Source organism: Botryllus schlosseri, chromosome 14, assembly GCF_051294905.1.
Source record: "Botryllus schlosseri isolate E-star chromosome 14, Bs_hap1, whole genome shotgun sequence".
NCBI lineage: Eukaryota > Metazoa > Chordata > Ascidiacea > Stolidobranchia > Styelidae > Botryllus > Botryllus schlosseri.
The window spans coordinates 9,360,861-9,375,838 of NC_137249.1; the positions used below are offsets into that span (position 1 = coordinate 9,360,861).

The 14,978-nt window shown below is 42.9% G+C and overlaps 1 protein-coding gene across 1 annotated transcript; it reads left to right on the top strand.

Moving 5' to 3' along the window:
• The first annotated feature begins 529 nt into the window (after nucleotides 1-529).
• On the top strand, nucleotides 530-13,264 carry LOC145455303 (vigilin-like). The gene is made up of 28 exons (XM_080333259.1): nucleotides 530-641; nucleotides 1,212-1,281; nucleotides 1,346-1,488; nucleotides 1,602-1,823; nucleotides 1,881-2,087; nucleotides 2,412-2,504; nucleotides 2,654-2,776; nucleotides 2,840-2,923; nucleotides 3,465-3,587; nucleotides 3,656-3,763; nucleotides 3,825-3,929; nucleotides 3,996-4,100; nucleotides 4,177-4,290; nucleotides 5,840-5,944; nucleotides 6,012-6,125; nucleotides 6,616-6,726; nucleotides 6,791-6,898; nucleotides 7,572-7,877; nucleotides 7,948-8,082; nucleotides 8,612-8,830; nucleotides 8,994-9,150; nucleotides 9,586-9,830; nucleotides 9,891-9,977; nucleotides 10,791-10,931; nucleotides 11,004-11,183; nucleotides 11,249-11,353; nucleotides 11,814-11,942; nucleotides 12,672-13,264. The coding sequence occupies exons 2-28, from the start codon at nucleotides 1,248-1,250 to the stop codon at nucleotides 12,768-12,770; spliced, it is 3,702 nt and encodes a 1,233-aa protein (XP_080189385.1). The 5' UTR covers nucleotides 530-641; nucleotides 1,212-1,247; the 3' UTR covers nucleotides 12,771-13,264.
• The last annotated feature ends 1,714 nt before the right edge of the window (nucleotides 13,265-14,978 follow it).

Below are 14,978 nucleotides of genomic sequence, written 5' to 3' on the forward strand. Positions count from 1 at the left end.
TATTATATTTTGATTCAACTTCCTTCGACACAGTCTGTCAAGTTACGTAGATTGCAATCTACAATATGGAAAGTGACAGCATTTGTGACATCGGGCACTCTAGGCCGAGGTGGATGTTAGAGTAAAGGATCGCTACTGAAGTACTGATGCGTGTCGTTCGACATCCTCCTATCTGTTCGTGACATCACATTGTGTATTAACGCATTGTACATTGTGTGTGACTTGTTCAGATCAAAAATATATCTCAACCATGTTATGTTATGTGTGTCACATACGTATGATGCAATGCTTTATGTAATTGAGTGTTAAATGCAGATATAGATACAGTGAACTGACTGAAGCGTATTTGTGGTAGATTAACGTCGGTGCCTGCCAAATGACGGATTTAGTGGTATATTTTATGCAAACCATTCCTGTGCTTGTCCACATCAGAAGCAATCTGGTTCTGATTTCAATTTTTCCCTTGCAACTGTATTTCTTTTGTATACATATCCAGAAAATTGGTTCATAAAATTGAATAATATACATTCTCTACAGTTCATTTTCTGCTAGGGAGGTTAGCAGTAGAACTAATCATCCTGCATCTCAAATACCTGAATTTTTTCGGATTGACTCTTGGATAGCGCTTCCTTTGCCATTTTGTAAGTATTATATTAATTATAGTGATTGGCAGTGCATGTACAATTATTTGAACCTAATGCACACATAAGAATTTGCATTTTTAGTGCTATAGTCGGAATGCCACGATGGCATTGATGAATGAATGATATTCAATGATGCTACCTATCCTTTATAGAGTAAATTGTAAAGTTCCATGGAGTTGTAGTGTTTTCTATGGGCCTCAGTTCTATTTGAATTATGTGGTCATCGTCTGTGTTAGTGAACATGGACATGGATCAATTGATTTTGGCATAGTGCTCAAGATTCTTACTGCACATCGATCCTCTTGGGAAATCAAAGAGTTATTTTGTGATGACGCTGGTTAGAATATCATCAAAGCCATTGTTCCTCTGGCCAGCTTGAGGGTGTACTATAATCCAGGTCATTGATGGAAACGTATGGCGGTAATTGGTGGTAACTGACAACTATGAGATAACATATGTAATGCCTTATTGCCTTATGATATAGTTTCAAAACTATTTGTGCAGAGATATGGCTACAGATTATTTTCAGTGCTAAGAATTTACTCATTTTATTTTTTCTGTCTCAAGGGTTTGGAGGTGCATGACCCAGAACGGATATAGACTATGAGTTCCGAAATCGCTCAAATAAATGGCTCCAGTGAGTTCTATTTGTGGCAATTTTATCATTTTCATGTGTATTTTAACGATGATCTGTATTCTAGTTGGAGGCCAAGATGACATTCCATTGTACTCCGAGGCATTCCCGGCTTTGGCCACAGGAAACAGGTCCGGTAGTCCAACGGCAATTGTTAACGAATGGACGAATCAAAAAGTGCAGCGATTGAAATCCAGCATCGTTACCCAGGTATTGTGCCTCGATCATCTTTATAATTCTGCTGCGGAAAACAATGTTCTGTTCTCTTTGAATGCTTAGTAACTTTCATACTAGTTACTAACAAACCTATTCCCATGTTTCAGCTTTTTCAAATCCCGATGGAGGAGAGAACTTTCAAGCACACCGAGAATTTTGGCCAGTCCCAGCAAGACCAAAACAAAGCTTGTCTGGATATCATGCAAAGAACGGGCGCCCACATTGAAATGTCGACATGTAAAGACGGATCACTCTCGTTGCTGGTCTCTGGTCAAATGGAAATGGTGCTGAAGGCTAGAAGGGAGATTTACAACAAGCTGCAGACACAGGTGTGTATTTCCACGGTGTGAATATGCCAGAAAACGACATGTGTACATTTGTTACAGGCAAGGATTACACTGGACATACCGAAGGAACACCACCGTGTTATTCTCGGAAAAGGTGGCACCCGATTGCAAAAGCTTGAATTGGAGACAGCGACCAAGATCAATGTTCCAAGACTGGAGGATAATAGCCGCTCGATAACGATCATTGGTACCCAGGACGGCATAAGTCGAGCACGGCATGAAATTCAACTGATATCAGAAGAACAAGTGAGGAATCCTGTGTTTTGTTCGTCAACAATACCCGGTGATATATTCATATTGAAATAAACTCTAAGCGGTTGTTCGTGTCGATTATTCGACTTTTCATACCTGTGATGTCATATTTAGTGATACAACTGTTGATTTACAAAGCTCTTATGAACTCTCCACTAGTTGTTGACAATTACCCCTGACTAGTGTCAGCCAAGAATATTCAGATTGATTTCAATATAAATATTAGTTAATTGTATATTGTGAATGTATTCAATTGTCTAATTCTATAACTTCTGCACTGCATCTCCCACTATAGCAATCTACGAATCTGTTTTCCAGTCGAAGCTTGCTATCGAGAGACTGAATGTGGAAAAAGAGTTTCACCCGTTCATTAGCGGGCCGAGGAACGAACTTGCGCAACGTGTTGAGAAGGTGTGAATTTCAACTTATTCCTGGTTGCTGTCTTGCATTGCGGGGCTGGCGCTTTGCTGCTATTTTGCCATCTTAGCTACAAGTTGTTGCATCGTTCATATTATACATGTAATTCCCTCTGTGTGTGATCATGAATTGATATTTTGTAGGAACACTCGGTACGCATCCATATACCACCGCCAAGTGTCAAAAAGAATGAAATCGTTGTTACTGGTGAAAAGGAAGGCGTGATCAAAGCAGTGAAAATCATCCAGGATATGTACCACCGAAAGGTATTGTATATATACTTTTATTGTGTGGTGATGAGTTTACTAAAACCGCATTTTTGCTTCCAGAAATCTCGCTGCACGGTTATCAACATTGAAGTGAACAAGGCCCAACATAAATATATCATAGGTCAGCGTGGATCGACATTGCAGGTGTGTGCTCGTGCTTCTGATTTGAATGTGAAATAACATTCATCAAGTCGACTGTCATTATGACGTGGTGAAATCAGGCTCTTTGTACCAGGAAGTGTGAAATGAAATGTGTTCCTGTGTACAGAACTGGCGTTGCCAGCTGTTCAACAGAAGTTGTTGATACTGCATTCTTGGTCGTTTTCCGCCTGTATTTCATCACAACTGATTTGCCAGAATGCCTGTAACGTTGCCAGATGATCTGATTCAACATAGCCGTGATCTGTAACTGATGAAAATGACACTTGGTCTTTGATGTCACATTGGCAACCCCTCTAGTGTTTTAATTAGCAGTACGCATATGCATTAGCGTCTTCGTAAGCAACTGTCATTTTGCTTGAGGGAACTGAATAAGGTATAGCAAACATATATTATGCTGACCTGTCGTGAAACTGAAACTACATGGGGTATTTTACTGCTGACCGAGCTACTGTAACAATGGGAGAAGTCTGTGATATGTGATGCAGTTTGCAGTGTTCTGTATCATTATGTTGAATTTCATTAGGACATCTTGGCCGAGGCTGAAGTGTCTGTGGAGGTGCCACCTAGCGATTCGACATCCGAAACTGTTACGCTGCGAGGTGAACCAGACAAACTTGGACCGGCATTGACCATCGTTTACGCCAAGGTAAATTACCCATAGCTTTATAGGGCGTTGTGCACCAACGGCTAAAACGGCATCGAATGTATTACCAGGCGAACAGCGTCGTTCTCCGTGAGGTGCACGTGGACGCTTGGCTGCACAAATTCATCATCGGCAGGAAGGGTGCTAACATCAACAGCCTGACGCAGAATTTCAAGAGGGTAAGCACGATTTTCAGTTTCGAAAATGCTCTGGTATCTGTGAAACGCCGTCGTTTGCCAGGTGAATATTGAATTCCAATCGGAAGAGAACAAAATATTAATCGAAGGACCGCCGGAGGAGGCTGACGTTGCTCAGGACGCCTTGCAGCAAAAGGTGGACGAACTGGTAAGGCCGCGACTGAAACGATCGTTATATGTGATGAGTTCTTAATGCTTGATAATACATTTACAGAAAAAAACAATGGCATTCGCCGAAGTGAACGTGGATGTGAAGTATCACAAAAACATCATCGGAAAAGGCGGACAGAACATCAACAACTTACGGGACAAGTACAAGGTGGGCTGCTTTTCTCGCTGCTTGATTTGTGTTTTGCGTTCTCAGTGCTTGGTGATTATCTCTGGTCTTGGTGCAGGTTAACATCCGCATTCCTCCCGACAACGAGAAAAACCCGACAATCCGTATTGAAGGCGACCCAGATGGTGTCACAGAGACCAAGAAAGAGCTGATGGAGATTTCGAAGCGTATGGTGAGATTTAGAATATGTGCCGTGTCAATGGTTCTGAAACGTGAGAAAATACCTCGACGGTCCGTTCGCAATTGTTTGAATGACTCAGAGTCCTCTTAAAAAATCAGCAACAACTCTTTTTATGGTGTCAATGGTGCCTATGTTCAGTTCCCTTTTGGGTAATTATAGCGAGAATCACGTTCAACTGGTTTGAAGCTTTTGGCTTAATGGCGAGCAGTGCTGAAAATGTGAATTCACGTTTGTGTTGGGAATGGAATTATTACTTTTGACGCGAACTTCAAAATGTAAGGGTGGTTTGTTTTAATTCAATCCACAAGTCATTGCAGATAACTACTAGGGATGGTGTGAACCTCGAAAAGGTTCAGGTTCGTGTGAACGTGAACCTTTTTGAAAGGTTCTGTATGAACGTGAACCTCGTGACGTCATATTGCTAATTCCAACCCTGTATTTCAGTGAAGCGATAGCGTTAATTAATGTACAACTCGGACCACATAATGCCACAATGCTGAAGTACAAATTGACGTTTTAAACCTCGCAAAATGTATCTATCAACTGGAGCAATGAAATGATTTAATAATCCCATAAGATCGAAGATGAATTGCGAGGGAATATAAGCTTACGCCTTACGGCCTAGCCCAGACCGGACAACGTTTTTGGCGTCCGAGTATTGCTACGTTGATCTTGAGCAGAGTGTAAAACGGGTTTCTATATTTGCTACTGACATTACCCAATTATCAAGTTATACCTCAGTCGCACAGATTTGGTTTTTATGATACAATAAACATGAAATCAAGATTGAATCCGTGCGCCTGCTAGATTTTTTACATCATACAACGATATCAATTTCATCGATTGGTTTAATATGCATCATTCGGTGACTAACCGCATCTAGTGTATTTCGCTCTTGATGTTGTATGATTGCGGGTCAAGCTCACACCAGAGAGTCACTAAATATTCACAAACGGAAAGCTAGCTCTTTCGAGCAAACCTTAGTAACGAAGCAACTAAAATTTTAGAGATTGTCAAGGTGTATGCTTGTTTAATGTTGATTGTTTTTTATGCTGCCAGAGCCATGCATAGAGTGGCCCGGAGTTGAAATGCAATACATTTCAACCAAAGATGTTATAATATAGTGATAATTGTAATATATGAAAAAGGTTCACTTTGCAGTTTAACCTACCAAGGTTCGTGAACCTGAACCTCTTAAATTTCTGAGGTTCACACACAGAACGCGAACGTGAACCTCGCGTTCACACCATCCCTAATCACTACAAATTTGCGGGTTTGGTGAGAATGGCTCATGTGCGATGCCTGTACTTTCAGTACCTGATGTTTGATAATAATATGCCTCATTGATTTTCGACTTGAATACAACTGGAAAGGCCCAGAACTGTTGTTCATCTTCATCCCGTTTTTTCCACATTTCAAAAGCTTGCCGAGCGGGTACTCCTTTGTCAACTAAACCTGGAATACTGGGTGCAATTATTATGCGCAAGCGTGTTTTTTTGCAGTAGCGCGCCGACTCTAATTAACCGACGCGATGTTTCAGGAAAACGAAAGAAGCAAAGACATCATGATAGAGCAACGATTCCACAAAAACATCATTGGCACGGGCGGCGAAACTATCAGAGACATCAGGAAGCAATTTGAAGATGTAAGCGAATCACCAGATTGGTTGGAGGTCCGGGTAGTTATGTGACAATATGATTCGTTGTTGCCAGGTCGCCATCAGCTTCCCAGACGCTTCTGCGAAGAGCGACGTGGTCAATCTGCGTGGGCCGAAACAAAATGTGGAGAAGTGTTTTAAATACTTGAAGCAACTGAGCGATGATATGGTAAGCCGCTCGGTTCTGATTTGCGTAGTAGTGCTGTTAGTGGCGGAGGCGTTTGAGTTGACCAGTGCCATAACCAAACGGTTCTATTTATGATGTCACACATGGGTGGATCAATTTTAATCAATACAAATTTGAAAATGTTTGTATCCCTTCATCTGTCCGAAGGCGTCGTGGGATGTCTGAAACAGCATTACATTATAACAAATTCTGGTTATAAGCAAGCCAGATTTTCGCGAAACCTAGTCCTTTCAATGACCCATATTTTCAGAGCTGGTCGTATAGCAGATTTGTCGATTGTGTTTGAAATATGATCGATCGTGATGACAAGATGTAATCGACTGCGATTATTATCGATACCTGCACCCATGATTGGCCAGTACCTCTCAAGAGGAGAATCAAATGATTATTGATTAACTGTCCCCACGTATTTGTTATGCAGAACTTGACGAGCAAACAATTGTCGTTATCGATTGCTCTTGTGTACTCGCAGACCGCCAAAAACTACAGTATTCAAGTGCCGATATTCAAGCAGTATCACAAGAACATCATCGGCAAGGGCGGAGTCAACATCAGAAAAATCCGAGAAGAGACCAACACTCAGGTACTGGATAGCGCTTGGACGTTTTCCAGCGGACGTTTGTCAGCGAAATTTTGCGCTCTTCTAGATCGAACTGCCGACGGAAAATTCTGAGAACGAGGTGATCAAGATAGTCGGAAGAAAGGAGGATTGCGAAAAGGCGAGGAAGATGATCCGGGATATCGAGAAGCAATTGGTAGGTGACTTTGGGCGCTTTCTGTGTTGGTGTTGGGGCTGACCGGCCGTATGTATGTATGTCTGTATCGAACGTTGCTGTGGCTTGAATTATGCTTTCGGGCTGGGTTACTCACGGAAATATTGTTGATATCGAGTGGTGGCGTTGGAAATTAGATTCATGCATGGAATTAGTTCCAGCGTTTTCACTATAAGGTACCTGGAAAAAATTATTGTAATATTGTTTCCATATGCCCGAGACTGGCTTGAGCACACCATGCTCAATTTCATGTGTTCTAAGATCATCTCATTTTAGTTCTCCAGACGCAGATGTGGTCAAAGTAGTCAGCTTTGCTTCATTAAGTAGAAGTAATGGTATAAATTTATACTTGATTACAAGTAGCAAATATTTTCACGACATGTTAAACTACTTGGTGGAAGTAAAAATGGAGAGGTTTGAGAAGTATTCGGTTCAGTAGTTTTGTAAAGTAGATATTGTCGAGGGATCGCATGCTTTTAACAGGTAATCGGGGGTGGCCACTTTTGAAACCTGGTGCAAAATGACTATAATGACACTACAAACAGATAGAATCTTCGAACATATGTTCCGTTACCATGATATTTTACGCGATTCTTACGAGAATTTCGTGCTGCAAAAATATCCCAGAACACTCATCATTATTATGCATCTGCAGATCGACGTCGTGGAAGAGACCATCGTCGTCAGCCAGAAGCTGCACAACTCTATGATCGGCGCTAAAGGCAAATTCGTACGTTCGATCATGAACGAATGTGGAGGCGTCCACATTCACTTCCCGACTGAGGGCTCCGGCAGCGACAAGGTGGTCGTGCGCGGGCGCAAAGAGGACGTAGCCCGGGCCAAGAAGGAGCTGCTGGACCTGGCGCAATCCCGGGAGCTGTCGAGCTTTGCCGTGGACGTCAAATGCAAGCCAGAGTTTCACCGGTTCCTGATCGGGCGCAACGGGGCCAATGTTCGGAAGGTTGGTGTTTTGTGAGGTCGCTGGGTTGAAACGTGGATCACGTGTGTCATACTGTTTTTATTCGTGATAGGTGAGAGAGGAAACTGGCGCTCGTATTATGTTTCCTCAGCAAAATGACGTCGAGAAGGATTCCATCTCGATTATCGGCAAGCAGGAGGAGGTGAAAAAGGCAGAGGCTATGCTGTTGGCGATGATCAAAGAACTGGTGAGTTTTGGCATTTGGAGGATTGACCTGCGGGCTCTTCGTTAGCAGTACATTGCTAGCCTAGAATACTTGAGTGGAAATCGCTGCTTCTACTTGCACGGGAGTAGAAATTTAAGACGTTAGGCCTACTTCTACTTCAGTGCCAACAATGATTTCTTCGTCCATCTCTGGTCGCTTTTGTCACTAAAACTGACCAGCCGGTTGAAAAACACGGTGATAATGATCGATGAGAGGCCCATTTCTGTTGTGACATGGAGTCTTTGTTTAATTTATCTGTCTACTTTTGTTTAGTGAGTTTAGGAACAACAGCAGAATGCGAATTTGAGACATACATTCCTTATTAATATACCGAGATAACTGGAAACTGGCATAGTGAGGACGTCATTATTTACGCGACATCACCATGTCCAGTGGTTTTGTTTTTTTCATATTCAATTTTTTTGGTAATTTTCCGGCTCCCTCTCTGTGTAACCGCCTTAAATGAAACTCTGGCACACAAAAATTCATATCTTCAACTTTTTTCTCACAGGAAAACGTTGTGGAGATCACCACCGTCGTCCCGGTCAAGTACCACAAGCACTTTGTGGCCCGACGCGGCGCCGTGCTGCGTGAATTGGCTGAGGAGTACGGCGGCGTTACCGTATCCTTCCCAAGGCAGGGACAGGAGTCCGAAGAGGTTAAGATCAAGGGCGCCAAGGATTGTGTCGCCGCTGCTGAAAGCAGGATCAAGGAAATTGTGGATGATCTGGTGAGTCGGACAGGGAAATTTTTATTCATCGTCTTTACGTTGGCTTGGGACCTGCACTGGAAAAATGTTGGTTGTCGGTAGCTGTGTTTTAGGGCGACAGCCGCCGATTGGGAGACAGGCAGGACCAAGGACGAATTGTAATTTTAGAATCCTGTGTTTCCAGGAGAATCAAGTCACCATCGAATGCATCATTCCGGAAAAGTATCACCGTACGGTTATCGGTACCAAAGGCGCAAACGTACAAACTATCACCTCAGAGTATGATGTCCAGATCAAGTTTCCAGACAGGCAACAACAACAACAGAGAGAAGCTGCCGGGGGTGGGTTGGCAATTCAGAAATCCAATGTTGATACTCCAACTATAAAACTACGTTGTCCTTATAAGATCTGTCCTGATTTTTGACTAATTGCACTCATATTGTTAACACAGATGTGAAAGGGCAGGGCTGATGTGTTAACCTTTTACTTTATTTATTTTAATCATTGGGTGGCTCATCAAGTGGTCCATATGTCAGTGAGGCACAACGGTTGACTACCTTTTTGAGACATTAATTTCCCAGTTTTGTGGTTAGGACACTCGAGAATTTTGTTGAGTTCATAAAACTTTCTTGGACCCTGTCACAATTTTACATGCAACCATTCGGAAAAATATAAAGAGTTGAAAACTACTGCCAAAAAAATTAGTACCCCAGACTCTAGCATTTTCAAGGCAGTTAGGAACCTTTGATCAACATTGAACGTGGGATTCTTTCTAGAATCCGAGGAAAAAGTCCAATCTGAAAAGAGCGACATCATTTACATCACGGGCAACAAGCACAAGTGCGAGGCCGCGAAAAAGGCCCTGCTTGAATCCGTGCCGATAGCGGAGGAGGTCAACGTACCGTACAAGTACCATCGCTTTCTCATTGGGCAGAAGGGCGAGGAGGTGCGTCGCTTCATGAAGACCTACGAAGTGAACGTCAGCATCCCGCAGGCCGACCAGGAGAGCGACGTGATCACGGTAAGTTGTTGGCGAGGTTGTGAGGTGTGGCTTTGTGTTCACCGGACACTTGCGGTTTAGATCACTGGCGTGGCGGAGAAAGTCGCGGACGCAAAGGAAGGCCTCGCTGCGAAAGTGAAGGAACTGGAGAAGGAAGAAGAGGACAGGGTATGTGTCCGGTATTTTTTTTCGCTGAAGGACTTTTGCAGTATTCAGATTGTGTATCGGCAGAGGTGGTGAAATTACTACGAAACTAGGCCTGGAATCCTTGCTTTCTTACTTGCTGGAAATCGCTTGACTACTTTTGTATGTCGGTGGAATATTCTGTTGCTATTGAAGCCTGCTGACCACTCCGTTTTCAGTCGAAGCTATGTCTGGAATACTTACCTTTTTACTCGAAAATCGCTAGTTGTACAATTTTAATGTAATTGGTAGAAATTTACGATGTTACTTCTACTTTTACTTGAATACCAACTGTGATTACTTTGACCACCTTTGTGTGTCCGTGAGATGGTCTGTTGCTAACTGAGCCTAGTGGTAATTTTTGGCTCTTTTCCTACGTTTTGGTTGAAGAGTGCTCACGGTGGGCCAAGGTGTGTGTGTGTGTGATCTTTATCGTATGAGTTCATAAAAATACTTCACACAATGAAGCTTCAATATGATTGATTTGACTTGTGTAGTGTGTTGAGGCGTTGGCAGAAAAGTATTGCAATTTGAAGTGTAGACATTTATATTTGATTATCTTCTCTCCTTCGTCGAAAATTATGCGAGTCTATAATCACCCAGTGGCTTTCAGATTCCTGTACGCTGCGTAGAGTGTAGTGCTGTACGTACAGTAACGTTACCTTGATGCCGTGGGTCGTTCTGAGTTAGCTCCTTTATTTCACGGACAAGTGTTGAATTATCGTCAACTTTTGCCATTTGATCGCCCTACGTGTTAGATTTGATTTTGAGTCTTGGCAGCAATTTGATCCTTTTCAGGTATTGCGCGGATTCGTGCTAGAAGTGAACGTAGCCGCCAGTTATCACCCGACAATCATCGGCCGTCGCGGCGTGACCGTTACCGAGATCAGAAAGAAATACGACGTGAACATACAGTTTCCGGAAGCCGACAAAAGCGAGGTAAGTAGTAGCCCTGTCCAAGCTCCCCGTCTGAATCTCGCTGAAACGGTCCTGTTTGCTGGCGAATTTTAGGACGTGATCAAGATCATCGGGTACGAGAAAAACACGGAGCAGGCGCGCGATCACATTCTCGGCATCGTTTCCGAGCTGGAATCGCACGTCAGCCAGGACATTCACATCGACCGGCGCGTGCACCCACGGCTTATCGGAGCCAAGGGCCGGGCCATCAAGAAGATCATGGACGATTACCACGTAAGAATCCGCGGCTTGGAATTCAGAAGGGGTTTTCGTCTAATCCTGTCTTATTGTGGCTTCAGGTGGATATCCGATTCCCTCAAAACCAGGACCTTATCACCGTCACCGGGAAGCAAGACTGTGTGGAAGAGTGCATCGAGCATATTCTCAATCTGGAGGAAGAATACGTACGTACTCCTGTCGAGTAGTGACAGTCGATAACAAAAATATACTTCCTTCGCGCTAAGTGTTATTTTATCAACGTAAAATATAGTTTCCATACTTTCTACTGTGGAGACGTCGTGATCAGTCTTGGTTGTAACACGGCACCGGAAACATGTTGCACACACCTCCCGAGTATTTATGGAAACAATCGACCCATGCTATGAAGTATTCGACATGGGCAAGAAAGACAAATTACATTTAATGATGTGCAACTGGCATTGTTATTCTTATGGCCATATAAAGTACAGATTTCAACTTTCCAGGCCATTATTACTCATATGACGTCATCGTAAGGGCACTTGAGTACTCGACTCTAAACTTACATTTTGCCTAGCCGTATTTGTTATCAGTTGGCATGCGATCCCCAACTCTTACCAAATGCATCACGGCTGTTCTTTCTTCATCGTGCGTATTCATTGCCAGATGCAAGATGTCGTGGAACGCGAGGAAGCCAATCGCTACACGCGAGCCTCACAGAATCGGCAAGGTAACCGCGGGCCCAGAAGTGGCCAGGAGGCTTTCATGGTTAGGGATGCGCCATGGCACCAACAGGTACCATTTTCGGATAGCATGCCATTTGTGGTACGACATATGTTTGGATTTTTAAATTTTGCTGGAAACGTTTTTCCACTGCGAGACCAGTCGAAAATGATTTCGGTACGTCTCGTATCTGCAACTCGTTGCAGTTGTAACATATACCGATACAGACCATTTTACTTCCGGTCTCAGTTCTTTGTTTGAGTTTATTGAATATTTCATTTGACGTGTCTGCCTAAAAAATGTGCAAAACTGCTTGCTTTTTCCGTTTTGTAAAGTAGAAGTAAGCAGTTTTATGGCACGTTTGCATCACTTTTGCGAAAGAAATTGTCATAGCGAGCTAGGGGTAACACCGTAACTCAATATGTTATCGAAAGATGCACCTATCAGTAGCGTCATTAGACGTTTTGAGTCAGTCACAAATGTTCTGAGATGTACCTTTTAGTGGGACTTTTTAGTTTGATCTACTCTTGAAACTACTTGCGTGCTTTTCATTTTATACTTCCACACTGAAAGTAGTTTTGACATGCTTGAAAATCACAACTCCACTTGTCATTAAGTGGAATTTTTTTCATTACCACTACTTCATTAGCAACCCTGACTATTTAACCCCCTGTTGTTGCTTGACATGTAATTCCCCGTCGCTATTCTGACAATGTGTCAGTCACTCGCGAATATGCACCAAGAAACTTTCGACTATCAAACTCGAACAGTCATGTTCAATGCGTACTCATTTGTTTCAAGGTTGATACCAACAGTATGGACGACTTCCCGAGTCTGAGTGCTTCCAGCGACATGGGCAAAGCCCAGTACGGCAGCTCCGCATGGGGTCGCAAACAGTGAAGCCTGTTGCATTATCATCGATCTTCCCGATCGAGACGTCATCGTACGTGAACTTGTAAGAATATTGAAGAGACAAAATTTTATTTTACTGTATTCTACATCCGGTGGTAGTATCATCTGTGTTGCTAATGTATGTTGAAATTTGCTGCCAAACGAAACGGGCGCATGCCTTCGGTTTCTTGATTATAACGAGCCCGCCCTCGGTGGAGTTGTGCCTTATTGAGGAGGGTTATGTAAATGTTCGGGCTGGCCTACTCTTTTGCGTGAGATCAAATAGTACTGTGCAATATAGTGGAATCAAGATGATCTCGGCCCTGCTATTGTATCAACGTTTCTTATCGTGCGAACAGCCGAACGAACTTTTTATTATTGTCGAAGAAGTTTGTTGTTGACATTGTGCCGAAGTAGGCGTTTATTGATGTGATTTGCCTACAATCGTGATGACCGCTCTGTCCTTGATGATCCACCCGTATATTACAAACCGTCTTGAGCAATAGGTCTGTACTTCCAGCTGTGAATAGTTGGGGGAGGGGTAGACTTTGATGTTTGCTATCAGGAATTAAGGGTGAACTGTATTCTTACTGTGTTTTCTTGTGAGAAAATTACGCGTGTGTTGTTGACACGGACAAGGAGATGGCTATTGCATGGTTAGTTGAGGCAGTTTCTGTCAGTCGAGTCGCTTTATTTCAAACGCGTGACGAGCTATTCGGCTCGAGGAAATACACTTCCTTGAATGGTGTGGTGGGATGTGAAAGTATGTTTTCCGCGGGCGAAAGGCGAGGCTTTCATAATGACTTTTCGTGTAAGGCCAATAGGGAGGAACATGGAGCATTTCCGGACGCCGGAGGTGGCGAGATATCGCATGTCACGGCTACCCATGGCTGGGTAACGTTTCCCTCAATCAGGCTAGACCACAGGACTCTACTAACCGGGAGTTATGCATTTTACATACTACGCATTTGCAAGCTCACATACACTCTGGGCCACAAACAAACAGTCTCATTCAGAAATCGCACGGAAATGATACAGGGTACAGAAATATATGTCAAAAACGATCGACGAGTTGACCGAAATAGTGCCAAATTACTCCACATAACCTATATAAAGAAGAATGAGTTGCTGCAGTTCAATTACCCCTAGAATAAGCTGGAGGGAGTCTGGGGAAATTCAATTTTTTCACTGCGTGAGGTGGTCGAGCAGCCCTAGTCCGCACGCTGATAAACTACTTTTAGAGTAACCTTAAATTCGGGCATTCGGCGGCCTACTGCCCTAGAAGCACTTGCTACTCATCTAAAATGAGCTGAAAGCAAGTTATCATTGTGATAAAGAAACAAAACCAAAGTGTCAACGTGACAAACGTAAAATTGCGTTGCTAGACAGCTTGAAAAAGTGCAAAAATTTGGCACCCAAATGGGCTAATCGCTTACAAAACTGATAAAAGACGAAGTATTCACTGTGATATGTAATAGGTAGAATCCATTTTATTAAAGTCCTATTGTCTGACATTCACATTGCAAAAATACCGGTATCGATGAAAAAAAGGAACACCACAGCGAACAGACCGACAAACAAAATAATGGACATTAGGGCATCAACGATATTAACCGATTTTTAATACGTAAAATTACCATATGCACATGAAATATTCGTATTTTTGCAAATTCAGGCATGAATGCGAATTTGTCCAACACTATCAGACACAGACTACTGCATTGAGCAATACAACTACATTATGTTCAATGGTATTTCCACAGGCAGTGTTGCGTGCTGACAGACATTTTCTGGTAGAATGCCGTCACTCGTTGATTCGTTGTTAATTGTCCTGCATGACTGCAGCTCGGTTGGTGTTGTCGTGTTTGTTGCAATCGAAATGCCGGTATCGGCAGATTCGTCGTTAATTGAAGTTCGAAGATAGCGAGGAAATTTCCTGAATGAAAATCTGAAAACCGGTAGACTGATCGAATCTACTTATCATCATGTTCGACGGTGCCTCGCCGATGTTGGTATTGGTAATACCGATGTTTCTTTGACGATGTTAATAGCTGTGATGCATAACTTGAAATTTAACCTTCCGTCTCCTTTGATCTCCGACCGTAAGTGGAAACATTTCATCAATACTGAGCCTCGGTCTTCCCATTATTGCCCCAGACCATAAGACTAGCAGCCTATACTGCAGTATAGGTTTATTTGTGTTTTAACACACACTTT